The sequence below is a fragment of the Anser cygnoides genome, chromosome 13, assembly GCF_040182565.1.
Source record: "Anser cygnoides isolate HZ-2024a breed goose chromosome 13, Taihu_goose_T2T_genome, whole genome shotgun sequence".
In the NCBI taxonomy this organism is placed as follows: Eukaryota; Metazoa; Chordata; class Aves; order Anseriformes; family Anatidae; genus Anser; species Anser cygnoides.
In genome coordinates this window covers 5786508-5812731 of record NC_089885.1, presented here as the reverse complement: position 1 = coordinate 5812731, position 26224 = coordinate 5786508, and the positions used below count along the sequence as shown (strand labels likewise).

The 26224-nt window shown below is 39.8% G+C and overlaps 1 protein-coding gene and 1 long non-coding RNA gene across 15 annotated transcripts in view; one reads left to right on the top strand and one right to left on the bottom strand.

The window, feature by feature from the left end:
• Nucleotides 1-15798, bottom strand: part of C13H8orf48 (chromosome 13 C8orf48 homolog) — a 101555-nt gene extending 85757 nt beyond the window's left edge. For 6 of the 11 annotated variants that reach the window (XR_010834832.1, XR_010834833.1, XR_010834831.1 and 3 more), the window contains exons 1-7: nt 15600-15798; nt 15008-15269; nt 13239-13497; nt 10910-11034; nt 4457-4690; nt 2073-2225; nt 131-221 (exon numbers count right to left, since the gene is read on the bottom strand). Coding sequence is in view for 8 of the 11 variants with exons in the window: in XM_067005153.1 (XP_066861254.1) it covers nt 131-221; nt 2073-2225; nt 4457-4690; nt 10910-11034; nt 13239-13488 (853 nt within the window). In the remaining 3 variants the exon portion in view is untranslated. Of the gene's footprint in view, nt 1-130; nt 222-2072; nt 2226-4456; nt 4691-10908; nt 11035-13238; nt 13498-13583; nt 13831-15007; nt 15270-15372 lie in introns of those variants that run through there. The other 5 variants (XM_067005152.1, XM_067005158.1, XM_067005156.1 and 2 more) reach the window with 5 other exon arrangements.
• The window catches only part of LOC106047498 (uncharacterized), a 33962-nt gene continuing 23515 nt past the window's right edge, over nt 15778-26224 (top strand). For all 4 annotated transcript variants that reach the window (XR_010834839.1, XR_010834838.1, XR_001213794.3 and 1 more), the window contains exons 1-2: nt 15778-16005; nt 16807-16876. This is a non-coding gene — a long non-coding RNA (uncharacterized lncRNA). The remainder of the gene's footprint in view (nt 16006-16806; nt 16877-26224) is intronic.

Genomic DNA, 26224 nt, shown 5'->3' with positions numbered 1-26224 from the left:
ATTCATCACTGCCAAAACAAGTCATACCCACAATAGCTGGCAATCAGCACGTAGCTGCCCACAGAAGACTGTCCCACTACTTTACGTCCTTGTCTTATGTTTATTATTTTCAGGCCTTAAGTTTTCTGACCTTTGTCTTTCAGCCTTTGCCATAAGTTCCTGGGATCCTCTGAAAGTTCGGGAAAACTTCTGAGTGTTTCTCCTATAAGTGTAAGCGCATCCTGAAATAAAAAGGAAACAAAAATTATTTGGATTTGGATTCCTGCCATTTGACACGGCCTGTGTCACAGGTCTGCCATCGGCAGCTATATCCAGTCCCTCAAGAGTAGCCAGGTAGGCTGTGCCCATCACAACAATTTTGCTGGGTTTTTAAAACATCTTGTTTAAAAACTTTGTTGAACAGTGTGGCCAGTGATCCGTCCCATGCAGCAGGCAAGCAGAAAGCTATGCTGGTCACTAGAGACCACATGTCATTTCTACCTTCTGTGGATGGCTGCCAAGAGAGATGACAAAGAGCTCAATAATGCCATGCAGCTCATACACTGCACTGGCTACTGACCAAGGGTTTCTTCCCCAGGGAGGGGAAAGAAAAGGCAACTGGCCTTTTCAGAGAAGCTAGGAGAAAAAAAAAAAAAAAACAACAGAAAAATGAGGCCTTACTTGAGACTGAAGCTCTCAAATTTCATATATGGGGTAAATAGATACAAAAAATAAATAAGGGAGGAAAAAAAAAAGAAATCAGCATTATTCGGGGAAAAAAAAAAGTATGTGGTACAACCCACAAATTCCCACCCTGTTCGTAAACACAGAGAAAGGGGCCTTGAGGCTTCAAAGAGCACTTCCTATCCATCGCTCAGAAACAACTTGCTTTCAATCTCACTCCCTGGCAAGAAGTGGGAGAACTCTTCCTTGGAAACGATGATCATCCTAAAGAGTAGTCACAGAACAGCCGGGGAATTCCGTAAGTTTCAGCTTACATTATATACAATCTATTCCAGAGGGCTTTTGTAACAATAAAGCATGAATGTGTGACAGCAAAGACAGAAGACAGTCCTTCAAAGAGGAAATTTCACCATACCCACAGAGAATGCTACAGACTAGCCATTTCCCAAGCCCAGTATATGCAGAAACACAAAAGAGCATGGCAGTAACGTGTGAGATACACTATTCCTGAAGAACCGTCAGAAAACTTGCTGCAAAGCCACATTTTCTCTCCTCTGTAATTCCTCACAAATGCTTAATTGGACCTGACTTTCCTCTGCCCTATTCAGCAGGGAGGAAGTGACAAGCACCTGGCAAAATTTTAAACCAATTTAGAGGGGGGAAAAAAAGCATACCCCACTAGAAAAAAAGGCCCACGTTCACAAGCACATACAAAGTAAAAGCTCTAAAACTGATGTCACTGCCCCTCAGAGCAATAAAGTCTTAGGAACTCAAAGTGAGCATATGTGTGTCTCTACTTGTATCGTGACATGAAAACTTTGGCACTCAACTGCATAACCAGTAACAACATGCTGCCTTTACAAATGGTCAGATCTACCAGAAGCCACCTTTCCAGTTTGCTCACATTCAAGTGACAAAAATGACATCACTGCCATGCTTAAGAAACAGCCTTAGAAACTGTCTCCAAGCAGCAAGCTTGAGCCTGAGCCTCCACAACTTGGTGCTGCATCTTATTCTGCAACTCTTAAGCCAGAGGACTGGGAGAAAGACTAGTACAGACACACCTACTATCACACGGCTTTGTTATTTACCATTTTGTCCTGGACAGCCCATCAGAATTAAACTGTGGAGAAGTAATCAAGATGTACCCAAAACAGTTTCAGGACATCATGAAGAAGACCTTCAGCTTCTATAAATCAGGCAAGCTCAAATTACTTGATCAGCATGCTAGTCCCATGTCTCCATAACGACATGGAGCCAAATTCTATTTTGAATTGTTCTGCATTCAGATCAATCTGATTGCATTACCATAAATTAGGAGAAAATCTGGCTTACAAATTCTTTAGATACAGTAAATATAAAATGCACCAAAACACTTTTTTTTTTTTGAAAAAATAACATTTGCTTACTCTGGAATAAATTTGTTCTTCCAATTTTTCCTGGAGTAAAGCTCTTTCCACTAGTGCCTTCTTTTGTCTGAGAAAGGTGATCTCGGCTAGCTCTGCCGCCTTCTTCTTACAGTCAGGGCACTGTGAAGATTGGTGCACTTGAGCTTCTGTCACCTGAAGGATGAGACTTTGATGTAATGAGCAGCGTCTGTCCCAGCAAGATGACCACTCCATTAAAAATAATCAATAAAGATACAGACAGAGTGTCTAAAGACAAAGGTTTGCTTTTGTAGGCAGCTGCAAATTATTTCATAATTTTTGTCACTGTATCATCTCGATGAGCCTGTCTGAATGTCTTCACGCTGAAAATATTTGCTTTTTCCGATGTATTGCCCCCTCCAGCACTGATAACTTAGTTTCAGTTAAAATCACCTACCTGTATCTCAGACCCATTGCACTGAGCTGTAATAGACTGGTGCTTCTTGTAATAGGCAAGCTTTCCCTGACACTTGAAGCTATGTGCACACTACTGATTTCTTCTACAGTAACTAATGGTCAAAAAAAAGTACTTGAGTGCTACCAACACATAAGCAGCCAAAACCAATACTGAAAATGGTTTTAATGGGAAAAAAAGAAGTTTTAGTTAGTATAACTCATTTGACTTGCGTGGATGCTCAGTATAAATTAGTTTTATCAGTGTAAACCTATACATAGTTTGCTAGTATCAAATACATCAAGAGCACCACCAGCCGTTAGTTCCTCTTGCTTAGTAAGTAGTTGATGTTCTAGAACGCCAGTCTGTGCGTGCTAACCAGCCTTCCATGGCAGCTAATACACTAATTCCTGAAGGCTTGATTCAGTGAAATGAAGATGCTTTATTCCACGTTTCCAACAGGCTAAGAGAGTACAAATATTTCATCATCACAACTCCGTAACAGCAACTGTTAATCAGCAATAATTCCACCGTACGTAACTGCCTGTCTGTAATGAGGTTGTCACCAAGTTTCTATGCTGACAATCTATGTAAGGCCTTCAGTACAAACCATGAGGGTTATGATTATCTTCACAAATTTTAAGAGGAAAATGAACTCTGAAGCAATTGGTTCAAATACCTATATGCATCTCTAAGACAGAATACAAAGTTCAACAAGCAGTTGACTTTGTAAAATAAATGATACTTATTAATTCCTAGATTTCCTACCATGAAACTTTGACTATATTTAATAACATTTTACAAAACTCAGTATGCTTATTTATAAAGTATCAGTAATTTTTATCTGATTTAATTTACACGGATTCCATCGTGTTATATAGACCTAATAAGAGCAGTGGAATCAATCCTAGAAAGCCATGACTCAAGCCTCTGTCGTCTTACTCCTTGATTTCTTCTCCTCCACATAGAAGTATTATTTATTTTTGTGTTCACCACCACATAGACATAGCAGTCAAAGTCACTTTTCTTAAAAAATGCATTACCACACTGTAATACAAATAAAGAGGCAGTAAGAATTCTACAGAATGATGGGTTGGTTAATGCTAATAAAAGAACGTAGATTGCTGAAGTTGCAAAACAAATTAAATAGGCAGGAAGCCTGAAAGAATCATTATGCCAGGACTGACTTTAAAGTATTCTTCCCTGCTCACCTGGCACAGGCTTAAGAGAGGAATATGTTAACAGTCACTTTAACCGTGTTATATGGCAATAGATTAAAGCCAGCATACCTGATAGAGAGAAAGTAAAATAAATGACTGTAATTACTATTTAAAGCTTTTTTTTTTTCTTTATCAGAAATACTTTCCCAGATGCAGACATTCTGTACCAATTTCAAACAAAGCACAGGCATTTGCCAAGGCCCAGATTTATGGGTAAAGGCATCTGTAGGTGATGACTGCTATAACTACATATTCAAATCCCTCTACAAGCACAAAGCAAGAATGCAAGTATCACCGGCCAAAACAATACCAGTCTTGACACTCTTGACAGATGCCAAGTTGAAGAGAAGAGCTGTGTCGGAATGCCTGTCCTATGGGTGGGAAACAACAATGAGCACCATGCTGGTGAAAAAGACAAAAGCACTTCAGATTGTGTAGGTGATATAGATGTTTCATAATAAAGGGACTGATGTAACCACGATTCTGTTGGACATGCTTTAATTTTTAACATTACCTAATATTAAGGGGGGAAGTTTGTACCTTCTGAATTACTTTTAATGCCAGAGTTAACATGCGGTGCCACCTAATAATATGCAGAATAATTCTATAAATAACAGGTGCAAATGTAACCAGAAAACAAGACTTCTTTCTGCAGGCCCCCTTGTTCTGGGGCTTATGGTGGACTGCAGTAACTGCCCATCCCAGCCTTGTTCAATAACAGGAATCATTACCATTTTATCACCAAACAGTACCTGTCTAACGGTCTCCCTGATGTTCTTCAGGCGGATTCTATTCATTAACTGACCAGGAACTGTGCAGTTCAAGTCACTTGTCTCCGATTTCTTTGATGTGAATCCATGCTGAAGCTTCCTTGACCTGACACCACTTGCCTGCTTAGAGATCAGCCCCTGATGCATCCTTCTGATCTTAACGGTGCAAAAAGACCGGAGAGCATCCAGTTCTTCGTCTGGTAACTCAGTAACTTCCGTTAGCCACACATCAACAAAGCAAGTGTCAATTACTATAGCAGAAGACCAGTAATTCTTCTCTTCCCCTATCTGTGCAACGTCATATTAACTATTTAATAAAAAACAAAGCCAATGTCAAGCCCAGAGGCAATTACAGTAATCACAGAAATACACAATTTAAGTCAGAGTGTGGATAACAACTGCAGGAACTTGTACAACAAATGCTTCTTTGAATAGTCCCCAAAGAGGAGAGGGGATAAGAACCCTAAAGATTTGGACAACTTAATGATACAACACAAATGTATTTGTAAATCTAGTTCTCCAATTCTATGAGTATTGAACCAGAGGCAGTGGCTCCTGTAGTAACTCTGGAAAACACCTTTAAATTTGTAGGTAGGTTTTGTTTTATTTGGTGTGTTTTTGGGGAGGGTGTTTTTTTTGGAGGAAGGGTAATTATATTAGAAAATATTTTCCTCTAAACCATCAATGATTATTTAAGGAATTTGTAAATGACCTTGTTTAAACAAGGTATTTATTTCACCACCTCCTCGCTTTCCTAGTGACATGTAATAATAAAACCAAACAGACTACACTTCAAATGGGCACGTATGGATGGATTTAAAACTTCAGTCAATGCTCAGAGGAAGATTTTCCACTGACTTAAACAGAACCAATCAATACAGTCAGTTTTTTGTGTTACTATTTCATTATTCCATGATCTTAACTGTATAACAATGCTGTGCTGTTCTACATGGTCTTATGAGATTTTCAACTATTTAAAGAGGGGACAATACCTCTCTACCTTTATTATACTAATTTTGCTTTAATGCAAGTACTGAAGCCTAAGCAAACACTTAAATGTGCATAATTAAACGAGAAGCAAGGAGGAGACAAAACATTCCAGTAAACATTACTGGAAGCCTTGTAGACACCTCTGCATATAGCTCATGCTAACACAGCACTCCCTTCTCAGGGCTCCACTCTGACTGCCAAAAAAAAGTAAGACAATAATCACTACACAGGTATGGTATGGTGAGTTTTTTTCCACTCAAAATACTCAGCTGGAGAGCATGATTATATCACTTAAACTATCCTTTCCTTACTACCTGCTTCACTCATTTTCCATGGCTTCCCTTGAATGAAATTTTACTTTTTCTAGAGAGGCACTGCCTATTTCAGGGTGCTTCTGTGACAACCTGTACATTGTCATTCGGGTCCTGTGGCGTACCGAGACATAACCACAATGTTGATCTTTAGTACACTGAATGATATAAACATAAACCATCTCCTAAATATGCTGTGATTAATTTAATCTAAAGTAGGCAAGCCTTTGCTGTGGAATTTTGTAAGGAAACCAGGCATGTCTTCAGAAATGCAGTCAATCCTTATAAAGATTAAGTGGATCTACAGTTAAGACTAAGCAAAGTAGAAGTCGGTGAGCTTTGCCTTACGACAGAGAAAATGGGTGATTGAAGTCCAACTGCCACAGTTCAGAATCAATTATCATACTGCAATTTATTCCTCCTTACAAGCTGCTGTATCAAATTCACTAAAGACAAAGACACAGTGATACTTTATAGACAAATGAGTAAGAATTATCAATACTTGAAAATGCAATTTAAACATTTTTTTTTCTTGGGTAGGATCATGAACATTTGCATGGATAAACTCCATCAGGTCGTTTTCCTTGCAAGTGTAATACACAACCCCTGCAAAACAGTTTAAATCATGTGCCAGAATTGGGTTTAATTGCACTGATAAAATGGATGCATATTCATCTATGCTGCACATAGACTGAATAAAAGCATTAAAAAGCTACTGTTGTGGAAGAAAACAAAAGCAGAACAAAGCAATTTAACACCCTAACCTGAGTACTCAAATGCACAAGTAAATACATGGGGTCTGCTGAACATTTTGTCACAATTTAGTGCCAGCCTAATTCATTCACTGAAGTTTCTTCTGACATATAGAAGCACAATTGAATTTAGAATTGGTTTCTAATAATGCAAACATGAATTGTGTGCTGCCAGACACCCACCCATTGGCTCATATACACCCACAGACATTAGAAGAGACACTAGCAAAGAAAAACAGAAATTTTTAACCTTCAAGTTTAACAGTAAATAAGCTCAGAAAGAGTAAAGGTGTTCATGGATCTAGACTATAATTTTACTGAATAAGAACTAAAAGTGATGAGAAAAGTCAGTGCACAGTTCAATTCAGGAAAAAAATAGTCATTTAACTGCACAGTGATTATTTATACTTTCAGATTTTCTTTTAGGTATAGAAGTTTTGCTGGTCCTTCATCTGAAAGAAAAGAGATGCATACAACAGGATCTTTGTTGGTGTTAGTTTCATTTCTTGTCTTTCACGTATTCTTTCCATCTTTGGACTCACATTACATGCTCAAATGCTCAATCTCCATTTGTGGTGGCAGATTTAAATGTCACTGCATGTCTGTCTACAGAGAATCCCTGCCAGTGCCAATTATTGTTCCAGAAGCATGCCTTGTTGATGCTTGGTTGCCCTGAATCGTGCTTTCCCACACCTTTTTTCAAGAAGAATAAGGCAGGGACAGGTGACAAGAAGAACAAAACCAGACGCTGGAACAGACATAAAATCAGAACCCTTTATCCAACAGCAACAGGGCCACAAAGCACAGAATGTTTAGAAAATAAAGCACAAACTGAAAAAAAAGAAGCTTCTCTGATTATAGAAGTAGTCAATGTGCACCATTGGAGATAAACTAATCTCCACATCTACATTATAAATCCTGCAGCGTGGCTCATAACTAAATGACCTACATAGATTTTGGGATTCTGTATGCAACTACATCCTTATGTGTAAGATTTTAAATTTATACGAGTGAGGGGGGGGAAAGAAAATCGACTGTTTTCTTGGGTTTCCTTTTCCATTGATGTCTAACCGATTAAACAGAAAAAACTTGGCAGGCAATTTGTTATTACTATGCTCTATCTTCTATTTTAAGAAGAAAAATTGTGAAATGAGTGAAGGAGAGAATTATGAAAGGCAATAACTGATAACTACTCTTCAGAAAGATTAACTCCGCGTCTCAAGACAACATTTTCATAATTATCTAAATTGCATTGTACAACTGAGTGCAGCAGTTCAGATTAACACGCTGATGGCCCAATCAGCAAATGTAGCTTTTGTAAGGTTTGCGCAGATTGCTTGCACCAGTTCTGGGCTATCTGAAATCAAGCTATTTCATAGAAATATGGATTCAAAGCCAGTAAAGTTCCTGCAGCGTGGTGCAGGATAACCTGTTTCCAATAAGCTATGATTAGAAGAGACAACACTAAGAGCCTTGCAGAACCCATGTTTTCCAGAAGAAACTCATTCTTTCTCAGTTCTATAAAGACTTTATTAACCAAGAAGCTCTTCACTAGCAGGAGTTTCCACGTGGATGCTGCTGGTTGAGACTTCCCATCGAGGCTGCATCAATGCTGTTTTACTACAGAATAGTAAAGTTTTCTAATAGACTGGTAGGAAACAAACTAGAAGAGAACTCTGGAATCGAGGGTCTAAGCCTGTATGAATCCCACACCTTGTGCTTTTTACCAAGCAGTAAGTTTAGGTGCTGACAAGCTCAGGAATAAAAAAGAGCCAGCAGACTAATGGATACCCGCTCCCTTCTGCGAACAGAATGCTTAGATTTCTCAATTCTTATAGACAACTACTACTACTTTTAGTACATACTTGTAGCAAATTACTATTTGCCAAGACAATAATTAAATGCTTGGACATGCAGAAATTTGTTCACACCTTACAAATACCTTGCAGACAAAGGTGAGTGAATCTCTGAATACAGCAGAAGTCAGAGCACTGAAAAGCCCCACTTGAACTTTCAGCCACCTCTGAGCTGAACAACTGCGGCTTCCTGTAGTACATTTTAAAAACGACTAACACTCTTTGGAATAATTGACAGGGAGTTACGGACTTCAAGGAATAGTGGGGTTGTGTGTGTGTGTTTGCTTTGTGTTTTCTGTTGTTTTTTTGGTTTGTTTGTTTGTTTTTTTCTCTGTGATGCATTTGTCTAATAACAGCTAGTTGCTACAAAACTGAGGTGGAGGTCCAAGGAAGAGACTAAGAAGCAATTATGATAAAAATTTCTCAATTTTCTTGAGGTCAACATCTAGGTTTTTCTTCTTTCAGGCCATAAATAAAACTATGAAAAACAAGAACCATTCTCCGCGGCATTCCCATGGGCAAACCTGGATTTTCTTTTCCTTATTTAACAGTATCAGTAGTAAGATATGTAAAAACTCTCTTATTTTATTAGCTGCAGATGAATTCAAAAGTAACACGCATGCTCAGTGCATGCACCATTCATTTTGCTAAACTTATTGAAGGGACCAACTGTGCAGCAGCCTACCTCTAGGTGAGCTCATCTTCTATTGTGCTTAAAAAGTTTCCAAGTTGATAAAATAAGGGGCTCAGGGTCCACTGAGCAATGAATTATTAAGTCAAAGAGAAGACATTTATAGATGTCAGCATATGAAAGTTGCTGTGCTTATGTTGGATATATGTCAGTAGTGTGCTGTAAAAAAAAAAAAAAAAACAAAAAAAATCAAAGAGTAATACACACACAGCTAAGTACAATTGATGCTGATGAATTTGGAGATGACCTGTCCATCACTAGACTGTGTTCTATGTTTGCATGAAAGCAGCTTAAGCAAGAAGCTTCTTATTGATAGTGGTTGGAAGCACAGTAACAATGAATGTGCCTGAAAAGTGCTTAGCTGCTCCGATGACAAGAGACAGGACAGATAGAAAACAATGCATCATTTCATACGTCACCACAAGCTAAGGAAAGAGCTGGCTTTTCAAGTCTCAATGACCAGTCTGACTCTTCCCATCCAAAGTCCATAAACCAAAAGCAGAATGTTTGTATAGCAGTACAGAAATACAAATTTCAGGAGGAAGTCTTCCCAACCAACTCTCAAAGAAAACCCTATGAAGAAGGAAAACCTCCTTAACACTATCCTGTTGTTTTGTATTTGTTAAATGAATCCAAATTCATCAGGACCTCTTCAATTTCTCTGCATATCAAACGGTCACAAGATTCAGATGTATTTTAGGAAGACAACTGCAGAGGAGCTGGTCAGAAGAAGCCTCACTACTAGAGATGAGATAATCTACATTAGCTGCCTCTTCATTTGACTACGTGAAGTCCTAGAAATCCAGTAACAGGAAGGTAAATGCTGAAGATGAGTCAGGAACTCATAACACTGACTCACCACTGTTGTGAATGAGCTATGCAATTAAGAAGAGCCTAAAAATAATCTCAGGTCATGTTCTCCTGCAGTACGTGAAGTTTCAGGATGTTTGTATGTGAGTGCAATGCCACAAAGCACCTGGGCAATAGGACCTACTTGATTAATTAGTCTTAGAAGGGCCCTATAAAACCTCTGAATTTCTTCACTTCTTATACACATGAAGGAACATGAGGAAGATTCCTCTTCTGATTCAATTATTTTTTGCTCAACTACAGCTTTCTTGCTCTTTTTTTAATTAAAAATAGTATCTCTGACCCACTTTTCAGAAAGATTTGAGCAGGACTTCCATCCCACCATCTGCTCTCACAGCTCCTTGTATAATCAGTGCACGCGAATAGCATCCTTCTTCCCTCCCAACCCCTCTCCTCCTCCATGCACTACATCATTGTGTTGGTTAAAGCTGTTCCATTGTTCTTGTCAAAGTTGGTGCCCTGCTGCCTCCTGCAGCTTGGGAAAGGAACTAGAACATGGCAAACACGTCATTCAGTAATTAACACAAATGATCAACAGGGGGAAAACATTTCGCACATTCTGAAGGCATGGTGATTTTGGAGCAAAAAAATACAACCCTAGTACCTGTACAGCTATAGAGAAAAATGGGAAAAAATAAAATAGCCCAGTAAAATTTTGAGGTTTTCAGTTAAATTTAAGATGTAGATACATTTTTATGTAGATTTATCCGCACCTTGTGGTAATGCATCACTAGTCTAATGTCTCTGTGTCAGGAGCAGCAAAGCCGTGTGTTACAGTAGACAAACTGTTTTTCCAAGAAGGCATAAAAGAGAATCTTCATACTTAATTATGTGGCTAATTAAGTCAGGTTAATTACCTGGCTTACCTTAATAGCTTATACATAAAATTTTAGTCATTAAAAATTCACATCCCCTTTGTCAAAGAAAGAAGAATTATAAATTCTACTAAAGTTAGCGAACTCACCAGAATGAGTTTTGATGACAGATTTGCCTTGCTTAATGACAGCTTCTTTATTTTTTAGAACATCCATCCATTTTCTCATGAAATATCTTTCCACAGCCGCAGAACCAACTACTTCAGACTGCTCATCTACAATAGAAAAAAAGGTAGCTTTGGACATACATTGTAAAGAAATCAGGAATGAGAAAAAACAAATCAGGTGGTAAGACAAAACAGGAGGCAATCACACTTGAATGTGATTGAGTTTTCCCTGGTGAGGGAAAAGAAGCCCCAAGCCATCGGCCTTTACAGATGACATCAGAGTTTGAGGCTGAAATACAGAGCAAGCTTCTGTCACTCCACTGAAAGACTAGAGGATAAGCTGAGAAAAAGACTCACACATTGTTTTGTCTGCAATGCTAACAACCACAATCAGCTCCCCGTATCACTTACTTGCAGCCCTACGCAGGCCCTTCTCTTATAGCAGTACAAGTACTCATGGGAGCTTTGGTGAACTCTATCAAGGTATTGATCCAAGTGAAAAAATAATGGGGAGGGAAGGCAGGAGGAGAATGAAAATCTATATAAATTCCCTGTTCTTCAACTTGTTCCAGTACAACTCCAGTTCTGCAGTAACTAAGGATCCAGCAAAGTTGTGAAAGTGAAGAGCTGGGTAAAAAAAAAAGACTTAAGAGGTCTGACAAGCCAGTGCCACTGACAGGAAGATACACAGTTCCAGTTCAAAATACTGAGCACACTGAGCAAGCACCTGACTTCTCTACTCTGTTTTCAGGGTACTAATAGCAAATTGAGAGGGCTTACACAAGGAAATAATGTGTCCCTATGGAGATACCAGCATGACAAGTCTTCTATAGTTCTTATTATGTATATATGCTGCTCTCTGTAAGATATATACTGCAGAGAGATATCAACTTCCCAAAATATTTCCTGTGAATTATTCCCTGGTTTCCTCACTTAACTAGTAGCATTCAGAAGACTCCATAATTTTATGAAATATTAACCTTATAAAGATAATAAGTGTTAACACTTATTAAAAGCACCTCTATACACACAAGGATTCCTCCTAGCACATGCTTCTGGATGCCAACAATATGGATTTTAATGGTTAGACATGGAATAATTTCTAAAAGTTGCTATATATCAAGAAAAAAAAAAGGTTTATTAATACCTAGTCTTTGTAAAAACTAAAAATTCTGAGCCAAAACTGTTAAATCTAATCCATTAGACACTGCTCAATTACATAAATGTAGCATGAATAAGACATCAAGGCGATGATAATCTCTTTATTCAGATTTTTGAAGCACTAAGGCTATACTCCGTGCTATGACAAATAGGGGGTTACATACACATATATATATATTTGACTACAAGTTTTGGCCTGCATTGCTGAGATTTCATGCCTAAACATTATTTTAAAAGGACTCCTAAAAAATTGTGCTGGTTATTATTGCAGACGTGGGGAGGGATTAAAAAAAAAAAAGGCAGTAAAGCAGTAAGGTGCTGGCTGGGTGAGGAACAGAAAGAACATCTCTACTGGGCTTGTCTACAGTAAGAACAAACAGGCTGTCATTTTTAAGTACAGACAAGGTTAATTATATATTGGTATACAGCAGCTGATCAAGTTGGACAAAGAAGAATCAGATTACAACAATGCCAGCTAACATACATTACCATATATCTCAAGTCCACGCTGTTTTTAAAAAATATATTAAGTGCCTTAGTTTTAAAAACTATACTGTTTATACATGCTGACAAGCTCCCGAACTAAGAACAGATTTTTAAAAATCATGTCTTCAAGTACCCACAATATTTCTCAGACCAGATTTGGAGAAAGGGAAGAAGAATGACAGAACCCCACAGACACAAGGGGGAAAAGAACTAACAAACAAGACATTGAGACAGTTAGCTTATTTCCTGCTGTCTGCTTCTTTATCACTCTGCTGCAGCTTTAAGGTGCTATCCAGCCCTCTTAAGTATTTCAAGTCTTGGATCTTTCCCTCCACCCTTGGAAGAATTACTACATAGCCCAGATGCTTCTCATACCTGGTTATGAAGTCATAGTATCTTGCAGAAATTTGGAACGTGCCAATACAGTTTAAGCACCACAAGATTACTAAGGAAGGGTTTTCATGGCCAATTCATAACCCTCCTATAAGTAGTCATCAGTGAATCCTGAGAAACCAAGACACAGATCTAAGCATGCTGAGGTTCTGTTGCTCTGTACAGTGGGCACACTGCATGCAATTTTTTAAGTTTTTATTTTTGCCAAGTCCTCCACTGCACAGATCTAAAGCTGTGCAAGACAGGTCTCAAGCATGGTAAACTCTGCATACCTGTGTGACTTTGGCCTGCCAGACATGACGTGCCTTCTAACCCATCCGACACGGCAGAAGACTCTACATCCTCTACAGAACAACACAGTTCAGGTGGTTCGCTCTCATGCTGGCAGCAGGCTGCTTCCTCCTCACTGAAGGACTCAAACGTATCTTCTGAGTAGTCAAAAACAGAGCTCCTGGAACTCTGGCTCAACTCCACCTGCCCCTTTTCACAGCTACCAGAACTATCTGCTGAGGTAGTAGCCATGGTGCAGCACTACAAATGAAAACAAAAGAAAACCATTAACAGTTTCAGTTACACAGGATAAATGACCAGATTACTTACAGCTATGGCAGGCATACAGAGGAATATCACAGCTCAGCTCAAACCCAGTTTAGGTGGCTGAAGTAACTGTGCTACATCAAGGCAACACCCGCCAAAGCACTACTGCTGATTAAAGTGATGCATCATTAAGATCTGCTGGGTAAGCCTACAATAACAATTACCACTGGGCATTTACAATGAATTTTGATCAGCACTCCTTTCAAGTCTGTTGTGAAATACAGGTAACACTTGGACGAAGTCATTTATGAAAACAAAAGGTGATTTAAAAAAAAATTATTTCTTTTGCCTTAAACCTCTCACCTCTCAGAAAAGCAAAGCCTCCTTGTTCTGCTTAGATTTTGTCCAGAAAATTAGAAAAAAACATGACAAGTATCAGCCAGATGATGCTCTCAAAATGATGGTCACGCTCTCAGCGTGAAAAAAAATAATAAAACTCTCCAGAACCAAGTTCCAGGAATAAAACAGGCCTCAGATAGGTAGCTATAATGTAATGTGGATACACTTTAAAGCTGTGTGTGTGTGGTTATTCTTTGCTCCCCCCCCCCCCTTTAAAGTTAGAATGATGTACTTCCCCTTCTTCCTTTGAATCTAAGGAGGTAAACAACTTTGTCCTAAACAATTTTGCCCTATTTTTTTCCTCTAATAAGATAAGAAGAATAAATGTGCGGGTCATATCCCTTTGGGAAGATACCTGCAGCGGTGACAACTGTGGTTGTTCCATCAGAAAAAAGGGAACCCAGTAAGTAAACAAAACCACTTTCTCTCATGCCTGAAGTTCACCTATGCCACCCTGCTTTGGTGTTTGCTAACGGTTTTTAGACAACTTTGTTTTAAAGGTGCTGACTTTAGCCATTTCTCTACTGAACACGCTATGCTGCCTATTGTACGTGCCATGTTACTGCTGAGGTCCATCTGTGCACTGAGTAAGGACCCTGTGCCCCTAACACAAATTCAGGCCTTCCTTCCCAAGACTAGACTCCAAAAGCAATCTGTAGTGCCAAATTTCTAGGCCCGTAAGTTTAATTTTTAACATGTGCCAAAAAGTCAAAAATAGTGCTTATTAATATTTACAGGTTACATCAGAACTACACAATTCTTTTTATTCACTGTACCAACCCTGAATAGGCTGGAGACTGGTTAATAAGATCAAATTGCCCGGAGAAAACCAGTAGGAAATGCAAACAGAGGCAATTAGTGCTGCAGCCCGCAGCTGGCCTGAGGAGCTGAGGCTGCACAAGCAGCAGGGGCAGAGATGTGGAGTGGGGTGGGGATGCTCAGGTAATGGGACTGGCTGACTGAGGGAGCAATATTTCATAGTATCAGATATGCATGATAGTAGCTCATTTTCACAGTGAAAATGAGGTATTTGCTCCAAAATGAACATAAAAGATAACCTAGAGTACGTAAATATACTTGTAAATAATAAATAAAACACATTTACAGACTGCTTCAAAGTGGCACCTGGCGTCCTGCAGCTTTTACTCCTCACGAGGACAAGTCCGTACCTCACCAGAGTGCAGAAGGCGAGCTCAGCCCTGCAGAGAGGGCTTTGAAAACAGCACCTGCCCGAGCTGCTCCTCCAGCAGCCCCCGGGCTCCCGGACACACGGGGACACAGCCTCGTCAGTGGTGTGCTTCAGCTGTGTCCCTGAAGAAGGGCAGAGTGTTTGGAGAAAACCTGAGGGAGAGAAGCTCCATCTCCTCCTAGGAGGCAGAAACGTGAAAAGCTATGTTACCATCAGAAATGGGAAATTACCAAGTAACAACATTACCATAAGAAATGTGAAGTTACCGCCAAGTAACTAACCGAGAAACCCGTCTGCATCCACCTTCTGCTTAAAACCGCACAGCAGCAGACGCGGCACTTCCTTTACCTTACACATGGAGTATATTTTTACGATCCTTCATTCCCAGGACAAAAACACAAGTTTTCCAAAACCACTTCCTCCGTACTTTAACGGCCAAACCCCCTCGTAGCAAGCCGCCGGGGCCGTCCTACAGCGCAGGGCCGGCGGCCGGGGCCCAGCTCCTTACCCGCGGCTCGCCCCGCCGCCAGCTCCGCGCTGCGCCGCCCCGGCCCCCGGCTCCGAGCCGGGCGAGGCCGCGGGCCCGGCCCCCAGCGGGGAGGGAGCCGGGGCTCCGAGCCCGCCGCCGGGCGCTGAGGGGAGGGCGCGGGGCGGGCGCTGAGGGAAGGGCCCGCAGGGGAAGCGGGAGGGTCCCGCCGGCCCGGCCGCCGTCTCTGTCGTGCTGTGCCTGCGATATCGTGTCGCGACAGCGGGATCTCGCGGTGGAAGGCCGGGAAGAGGCCGGCGTTGCTGCTGAGGCAGCCAGGCCGAGGGAACAGCTGGCAGAGACAGTGCCCTTTGGGAGCACGTCGTGATATGGAAGTTAGCTCGTGTCCTCTGCGTGCTGGATCCTGCTTTAATATTGCTATTACAAGGTAGATGATAGCACTATATTTTCTTTTAGGGAAGTCATTTTATCAATAAATACATATACTTCAGTTCCAGGGTGCGTAGTGTTTTCTCTGTCACATAGAAGTCACTGAGGTATTTTACCACAGTAAGCACCTCATGCTGGATTTTGGCTGGCCTGCCCAAGGTCTATGCTTGATTTTAAGATCTTGTTTTCTCTCATGTTTCATTAAGTGCAGCACATGGTTTTTGCAGCTCAAGCGATCTTTCTCTTGAAAGAGAAGCCTGTGTGTTGCTCTTATAAAGAAATAGTTTGGACAGGGTAAGGAGAGAAATGCACGCCTGCAGAAGAGTAAATAATTGCATTGATGCAATGGAGTGTAAGGCTAGGAGGAATAAGCACTTCATATTGTTCCAATGTTTTAACATTCAGTGCTTCTTTGTTTTCTGTAGAGTGGACTGCTTGCTGCTGGCCCTCTTCGTTTTCATTTGGCTAGCTACGACATATTAAAATAATTTACATGGGATGAGTATTTCTTTTATATTCTCCATCAATAAAAGTCATAGCAGTAATAAGAGAGGTATGCAGCTGTGAACAGAAGGGGCATTTACCCATCCTGCAGGAAGTGGAAGTCAGCTGAATACCAGTCAGAGCAGAGATCTGTACAAAACTTCCTTTTCTTTAAGCTGTCAACATTTTGAAAGGAGGAAAATGTAATTAAGAAAATACCTGCCATTTAGATGAGCAAAATCTGCATTGCGTGCTAAACCTCTCCAACGTAAACGTTCACCTTTCATTGATTGCTTTGTTTTATTTTTCTTCTCAGGAAAATAATGTTGGAAACAAGCTAGCAAGTACCCAAACTGAATAAAAACAGTCTGGAAGAATCTTAAGAGGTAGGCTGACAGTTCTCATGCTCTGGGTTATAAATGATTGTGAAATAGGGTAGGGAGAAACATTACCTTTTCTTTAAAATTCTAATCAAGATACACAGAGAATAATGCAGAGTAAGTAAGAATAACACAGATCCTCACAGGTCTCACTAAATACCTCCCTGGCAGCTTGATACTTCATTATTTATCATTGTCCATTTTTTATGGTAACAGTTGACATTAGATTATTACTGACCTGGTTGGTATTTGAATTTATTCCCCTGAGGTTAAAGACTTTGTAGTTTCGTGCTCTCAGTCCTTTTTAAAATTCATAATTTTAGAGCATGGAAAATGTATTTTTCTATCAAGTTTATTTCTCTGACATTTATTCAGTGGAAAGTGTGATCCTAATATTAAAGGCATTTGATTTGAAGCCCAGGGTACAAATAATTCTTTTTAACTGATCTTCCCTAAAACAAGTCATTTTATCACTGCAGTTCCTCTTGTTGGTGTCTTGGAAGTTAATATGTTGAACAGCATAATTATTTGAACCAGTATTTGTTTCTGAAGGATTTGTGGGTGATAATAGATGGACCAACCCAGTTGTGTCAGAAGGTATTAAGATTTCTGACCGCCAATGTTGTGGTGTTGGTCCTACACAGAGCCATAAATAATATTGTGTGAGAAGCAGTGACAGGCTTTTACTCCAGCTCTTCTCTTTATCATGTTATATTAAATTTAAACATAATTGTTGAATTTCTTTGTGTGGGTAAATTCTTTTTGATGCCTCCTTCTATTAAAGTTGTAATATTCCTTTTTTACTAGAGGGCTGCGTAAGAATTCATACTTGGTAGGTGCGTTTCTCACATAATCGTAATCTCATTAACGTTGCCAGCAGAACTAAATGAGCTGTCACAATGAGGTTCAGTACCCAGTTGGAGAAGGATGGTGCGAGGCCAATGGAATTAGGCATATTCTGATGATGGGTAAAGCTGATGTGGCTCATTAGTGAAGTGCTCCTAAAGCGTTATTCTCCGTGAAAGTGCAGGTGTTTAGACTCTGTAAATATGAAGGTCAAATGCAAGAACTCTTTTCAAATTTCAGAAGCAAGTTGTTGAGGGTTCAAGATACAATAAAAGTTTTCTCCTTTATCAGCACTGACATTGAAAGTACTGCCAAGTAGCACCTAGACACCATAAATCATTGATGAGAGTGGATAGTTTGAAAATATTACAAAGGAAGTGCTGTAGGGTACAGGGCATGTAAAGAAGTCGTTGTCTAGGGCCTGCCTTATTTACAATGGTCATTTCAGTTCCCATTAATTCCCATCTCTAATTAGGAAATGGATTGATCTCTTGCTTAAAGTTTCTAGTGACTGGCTGGTGTCCATGGCACATCAAAAGCGTGCATACAAATGAAATGTTAAAAGTGACCACTGTCATATAAGTTTAAATATATATAAATTGAATGAAAGCTGGGGGCTGAGTTTCACAGGCAGAAACAAAATATATTTCAGACTTATTTTTCTACATGGGCTCTTGTTGCTTATGCCCTGGTTTGTGGTAGGAAACCACAATCAGCTGCGTTTTCGGTAGGCTTCCTGGTGAAGAAAAGAGAACTAAAAATCTTTTTGGAAAAACAAAACTCCCTTGTCCTTGGTCACAACAGTATCTCTGCAGGCAGGTATAATTTCATCTGTGTCAGACCTGGTAACCATCCTGGGGAGAAATATCTAATGAAGAACCAGGTTGTGAAGAGCGTGGCAAGTGTCTTTGTAGGGCAACTTTTGTGCACGGTGGTTCTCTGAGTTGCTGGTTAGCATTGTATTCCAGGGAAAGTTTGTCCTTAGGATGAGACATAAACAATAATTAACACTTGTGCCTGTGAAGAAGCCACAGCTGCATTTCCAAGGTTTGGTATTAGTGCATAGGCTGGATTCCAATTAGCATAATTACACTCTGTCTTCCTAATTTTGCTTTGTACTTTAAGATGGATAATTATTCTTAATCACTGTGTGTCCTAATGTGCTGTTAAATAGCGATGTCCACCTTCCCACGTTTGGGTGCATTTCAATGCAAACTGCATACATAGTTTGCAGACTGCCTTGTGAGCCTTTTCTCATTATAATTGCAATAACTACAATAAATTGCAATAACCTTAAGAGAAAACATCTCAAAATGCAACAAAGTTCCATTGTCCAGCATTCTAAAATGTCTATTCATGTGTGTGTGGATGGATGGATGGATAGATAGATCGATCGATCGATCCATGCAAACTCCTCAGCAGAGACACAAAGGCCTGTGGAGAAGAGTTAGAATGAGATCCACTTGTGATACCTTGAAATACTTCACTTGAATTTTCTGTCTACAGATCTCAGTTGTATTGCTGTATGGGTTGGGGCTGAATCTCTTTCCTAATAGTCTTGATCTTTTTTTTTTCTGAATAAATTCAGTGCTGCTTACAGCAGCAGCTTGAGCTCAAGAAAGTTCCCATGTGTGATCGTTTGCATTCTAAGACACGCCAAGGTGTTGTTTGTTCTCTTAGTCTGCATCCTTATCTACTTATTGCATCAGTTCATTTTAATTTTTCCCCATGCAAAGTTATTGTAGGTGCCTTCAAGGAGACGCTTTAAATAGCTGGGAATTTCAGACAAGTGCTTTAACAGTGCCATTCTGAGGAATAATACATTCCCTTAGATGGACAGGTTGGGGTTGTTTCTGAACGTGACATTAATTCATGCAAAAGAAGTGAACTGAGAAACTCTTATAGTAAATGTTTGAGATTTTCTTCATTTTGTTTTCCCTTTTTATTATGTTTGCTTAATGATTTCCATGTGGACCATCCTGAAAAATTGCTAGTGTTTTGGTGTGGGAAGAAATTTCGAAGGGAAAGGCAGACTCATTGTGCACTTTCAATAGATCGATACTAGACTTATTAATCAGTTTTCTTCAGTAATAGGTTGACTCTTTTGGGAATCTTTCAGAATATATTTCAAACTGATGAGTCATTTTGACATTTCAGAAAATGCCTTCATTTAGAAATTGCAGCTTTTCACATCAACATTCTATTTAACCCATCATGTATCCATCTGTTGTAAAAGCACGGTATTTATTCATTTTTCAGCTAGATTTTGTGATGCTAATTGTTGTGTTACTGAAGCGTCCTGCAGGTGTTGTAACTTGTCTTAGCAAGGTTCTTTCTGTTTTTCTTCTTTTAATTTTTCTTTGCTGAAGTATTATTTCTACTGGTAGAGGTGGAGTGATTTTGTGGGTTGTGGACAGTGTTTTGAGATGTTAGCAATCTCCTCTGAAGATGGGTTTATTTCTGAGAAATCTCATGCTCCTGGAAGAAGAAATATTGGTGTTGCTGGTAAGGAATGAGTTGTTTCAGGTGATTGTATTTATGGAGAGAGATCTTGTGTCTTAATTTTCTGGGGCTGTTTGAGATCTCAGCAAATTGGCACTCATTTTAAGTTTGGCAACCAGTTACCGCTGTGTGTGCATGTAGATGTTTGAGAACTTTATTATCCTAGTCTCAGGCAGACCTTCTTAATAAATACAGGCATTTATAAACTCAAATAGTGATTTTCATTGTATTGGTAAAGCTGTTGTTTTTCTAACAGCATGCATATGCCTAAATTGTCATTAAAAACTTAAAATTACACATATGGGACCGTATTTTGCACTGACTCATGTAATTTCAAAGTGCATTCAGAACATTATTTGCTTTTAAAAGACATGTAAAATAAGTATTAGTGCTGCTCCCCCATAGAAAAGAAAACAAATGCAGAAAGAATAAATGACTCCTTTCAGGTCAGACAAAATGGCAACCAAGGTTCCTGGATTCTTATCCTGGCGCTTCTTGCTGTGATAAGATGTATCCTCTTATTCATCGTCTCTTTCATTCTTATCCTCTGATAAGGAAAAGTGGTCTCATTGGTTAAGTTATCATTTGGAGCGAATTGTCATGTCGTGGCATTCTCAAGTATGTACAAGATCAGGACTTAAGTCTTTTACACTCTTTTCCCAAGCTCAGTGAGCTCACTGATGCGTGTTTATGAAATAATTATGCACCTTTTCTGTAGCTGAACCAGCTGCAGGGGGAGGAGATAGACGGTAGGAAGGTGACATTGAGTTTGGCAGACAGGTTAAATGATGACGTGCACAGGGGATTTCCAGTGTCTGCATGAAAGAGGATTTCCAGAATAACTAAAGAGTATCTCACAACTACTGGCAAATGCAGTTAATGTCTCGTTTTGTCAGCCAGGGAGATTTATTCTCTCTCTGTTATAGAAACTGAGTGTAGGCAGACCATAATCCTCTCCCTTTGGTATCGTATTGATCTTTGCTATCAGAGTTTGGGGATAGAGGGCACTCTGTAATGAAAAAGGAGGGGAAAAGTAAAGATTGTGTTTGATACAGTCATCTGGAGGCTCTGTGTCTGCTTGGATTATGGAGGAAAATTAGAGTCTGATTCTTTCTGACTCCATACATGGGCATAAACCAGATTTCTCTCGGTGGGAGTTGCTAGCTCATCCCTAGCTACCAGACGCAGTGCCCATGAACCTTCTGCAACTACCGAGCTTCTTCCAGGCAGCTTGAATATCAGAAGTATTCAAAGACTAAAGACTTGGCTCAGCCCTGATAGGTGCTCTTGAGTAAATCATCCTATGCCATGCCACTAGACCAAGTCCCCAGTAGAAAATGAACCTGTTGATGTGATTCTAATTAAGTTCTCGATTTAATGGCAGTAATTTTATTTTCATGGTGACAGTCATTGTCCCAGCTAGCTAGAATAATAGAATTGTTTTTTCTTAAAGCGCCATTTATGATGTATCCTCTGTCAAATCTTAAGAAACAAAAAGAAGAAGCCTATGGCTGTTCCAAAATTATGGTGTTTGTATGATTAAAAATGTCAGGATATCTCGCCTGAGACTAGTGACTGGGAATTGCTAGTAGAAGAAAATGAACACTCATAAACTTAAAATATATTCTGAATTGATTCCTCTTCAGTCTAAGAGGGTCTTCTCTTTTTTAATTGTTGGTTTAAACACCTGGAAGTTAAAGTTCTCATAAAATTAAAAACAGGTAAACAGAATCTTTAAGGAAATTAAGCAGCTTGGGATGTGATATGTTTAATTACACCAGTATAAAACCAGAACAACTCCACAGAAGATAATTAAAAGCAACTGAAACAAACTGACTGATCTCCTTAATAACCTAATGGGCTGTGTCATTAAAGTATTCTATTTCAGTTACCTCAATTCCATACGCTTTTGAAAATTATCCTTAAGCTGGAGAGCTATAAAAACATCTAGCCTTAGTTATTTTCCCTTTCAACTTCTAAGGGTTTAGCTCTCCACAGCCAGGTTAGAGTTGGATTAGGTATCTTCACACCGCAGTACGTGTTGTATTGTAGACTTGAGAGCCTGGCAGTCTTTACTTGCAAATCCCGTCCTGCTAGCAAATGAATCTCCTGAATCGTTATAACACACGGTTCATTATCAAAATGTTGGTGAAGGAAAAGAGTGGTGCTGCCTGGCAGGTCCGTGGTACAGGGCAGATATATGGAAAGGAATTTGGGGTGTATCAGGTCTGAATAGGTACTTTGGAAGGCACGTTGAACTTGGTTCAGTGGAAGGTAATTTTTTTTGTCCCCATTATCTGCACAGTCCGTAGATGGATTCAGATGGGGAAAGTTACTTATCCAGCAGAACTGAGGGGTTTGGATGGTCTGCCAGCTTCTTGCCAGGTTTTAGTCCCTTTCGCCCTTTTGTTCTGCATTAACTGGAATTATCCACTGTTGTTCCCTGCACCTATTTACCTTTATGAATCCTTCGAAATAAGGAACCAGTAGGAAGTTAGGAGGCCCTGAGCTTTCAAATCCTTTATTCATTGAACATCAGCTGACTCCTGTGATAGCTCAACGTAAAAACTCTGTTAGATTGACCCTGAATTTTGAAAAGAAATGTGCATTTATAGTCCCCTCGTAGTTATGAATAATAATTTAGACAGACCTGCTGTGTACTTCTTCACGTATTAAGCATATGTAGTCCCTTGAGGAGCATTTATGAAATAAGGGTTACATTCATCCAGTGTTGTCTTTTGTGTATCAATCATGAAATATTTAAAGTAAAATAACTGTAAGGATGGAGGATGCATTCTGAGTGGAGCTTGTGATGAAAATACATGAAGTGGGAAAAGCATTACACTGCAATGTGCTGCTGGTTTTAATAATAAAATAAGTAAATGTAAAGAAGTATATTCTATTAGGAATTTGCACTCGTTCTGAAAGGTTTCCAAGTTCTGAACATGTTTAGATCATGTACACTCATATCAGTACATAATGAATAGCAGTGAAGAGACTTTCAGTTGGCGATGCTCTGTTATAACCAGCTAAAGTGTCTCTAACAATGTATTGCTCTGAAGTGCAGTTCAGAAAAACAACAAAGAACAAATCATAGTCAGAACGGAGACCAAGATATTAAAGCCATAATTCAGCTACAAAGTTGACAGAGTAAGATGAGAGAGTGAAACTGTGGCACCATTAGCAGGTAACAGGAGCCCTTATGTGTGTTTGAATGTACTCTGCCTGAAAAGAATTGCTTGTCCTTACAGCAGCATCTTATTATCGTTTTGGTCCTTTGCAGCGTCAGGGAGCATTAAACAAAAGAGCAGGTTTGGGTATCTAAAAAAGTAAAAAATAAAAAAATAAAGTGACTTTGATCTAGGCTGATATAGTGCCAGGAGCTATAGGGGTCTTTTTTGAAAGTTCAAAGCTCTTTAAACCTTATTTTCTTCCCTCACAAATAAATGAAATATTGACAGAGTCCCTTTAGCTGGCTGCTGCGGTGTGCCAGCTGAAGAAGCTGATCTATATCCCTAGCTGCCTTCCTGGCAGGGTCCAAGCCTTCCGATGGATCTGCTCGCCCAGTTACCGACCCGGTTGGCAGGGCTCGCAGAAGGACAGGCCTAGAGCTGCTTTCCACCTGAATTGCTCTGGTGTTTGCCTTTAGTCATGCAGATGTCCTAATATTCCTGACAGATCCTTAGTAAAATTTCAGTTGTCTCCTACAAATTGCTTCTACTACTGGACTGTTTGAAAGAAATCCCCATTTCCAGGTTAGAATTATAGGGGCTGAGGGATGCTCTCTGATTTCTGACTTCCACAGCAGCTCTTTCTGCAGCTCGATGGGCTGGTGGAGTGCAGTTTGGGGTTGTAGACTCTCTCTGGTCTGGTTGCTGGTTCAACTCCTGTTCATAACAGTATCAATTTAAAATCCTTATAATGCAATAGTGTCTCAGCGAAAGCAGCTAAACAAGTCGTCAGTGTAAGTGTAGTGCCCAGTAGACAAATGCACATGATGAGTTCAAGCCATGAATTAGGAAACCATTGTGATTGCATGGCAAGACTGTCCCTGTTGGCTTGATAGCTACAGCAAGAGATGGGCCAGCTCAGAACTGGCCTTGAAGAACAAATTCATACTGCAACAAAGCATCCCGCAGGGCTTGTGTTACACAGCCAGCCATTAACTGCCTTCCTGGGGGGGGATTTCTGCAGAGGAACTGCAGCAAGGTAGGGCTGGTTTGCTCCCTCCGGGCAAAGGGTAACAGAGGGGTTAAAGAACAGTGGTGGAAGATTGCAGGTAGTGAGGGCTGGCACAGTTGCTTCCCGCTCAGTGCTGGTGTTGATGACAAGTGCAGAATTTGCTGGCTGTCTCCAGCAATGCCAACAATTTCCAGCACTAACTCAGCCTTTCCTTTTTGTTTTAAAAGTGGTATTTTTGCCAAGTTGCTGTGGATGCTTTCTACTTGGCGTACAGATGGAAATAATTCAAGAATTGAAAAAGATCTTTATCTTTTTCAGTACTGGGATCTTTGCCCAGAAGTAACATTGAAAGTTTGACCGGGGAACCTTTCTTATTGCAATTACAGCTATTACTTTGGAGTGCGGTGTCCATGTAAGATGTGCCATTTCTCTGGTTTCCCCTGCTGACTGACAGGTTTGGACAGATGTTTCTGCAGACACTGCTGCTGCTGCTGGCAATTATGATCTTTGCAGCTACCTCTGAAACACTTTCCTCTAATTCATGCCTTACCTATGTGAGCCTATCAGACCTGATATTCCTCCCACGCCTCTTAGCACTGCTACAGTCATGTAGTCAGTGTTACTACTACAAACACGTTTCGGTGTCTTTTAGTTATAAATATAAAGACATTGACTGAGTCACGGCACATTACAAATTAAGTGTTGCTTCTGGACAGAGATTCCAATGGCTTCAGGTGCCCATTAATAATTAAGTTTGCAGTTTTATTATTCTGCTGTTCAGCGGGCAGGGGTTTTTTATATATGACCAGTAATATATTTGTTGTCAGAGACTGAAAATAATAAAATCTGTCCTTGGAACGGCAATTTCCTCTTCATTTGCATCTGATCTCACCTCATTTTAAAGGTTCTGGGTAGACAAGAAAATAATTTATTCAGTGATTGTCGTGGAAGGAAAGTGAGTAATCCTGTTGATTGTAAATTAATGGTCGTATTATTTGTGAGGACAATTTGACAACCATTTCCTCACTGTTATTACAGAACTTCCATAGTCTCTTACAACTTTTTTCTCAGACATCTGTGCTTGCAGGTGCATGTTTGGATATTAAGAGTGCTGTAGCTTATGCGCCTCCAGTACTGGCCTTATGGGACTCTGCAGCATGTCCCAGCCAAATAAGATATCCACGTGTGGACTGGTGTTCATTAGCTGCGTGGTACCAAAACTGACAATGCCATACATTAGATATAAAGGGATAGATGGTGGCTATCCTCTCTCAATACAGACTGAGCACAGACTAGATTCTTGGAATTTATCTAATTTTGGATAGAGAAGGATGTTAAACTTCCAGGTAACATTCAAGCAACATCTTCAAAAGAGTGTTTGGCAAATTTTGCAAGAAATTACCCCCATAATTTAAGAAGTCCCTATTTCCTCCATAGATGGTGGAACATGAGCTCCCATCAGCTTTCAATGCTTCTGGTAATGAACAAAACATAAGGCTGACTGTCCATTCAAGTATTTGGAGATTTGAGAGCATCTTTCTGTGCTGTGTTGACATGCAACTCCCTTGGGACTTGTCAGTTACTTGGCTGAAGTTTTCAACTCCTTCAGATTTTACCTGGATAGCGGGCAGTGACAGGTGACTTTATCAAAGGGACATAATTCAAGACCTTGTTTAGCTGCAGATAGAGTTCCTCAGGCTCTGTCTTAGGTTCCTGTGCTCCTACGTCTCAAATTATCTGTCAGCTTGGAATAAATTTCCATTTTTATGCTGGCCAATCTCAGATAAGTTTTTCCACCCTTTTAGTAGTTTTTCTCAGCTCTTC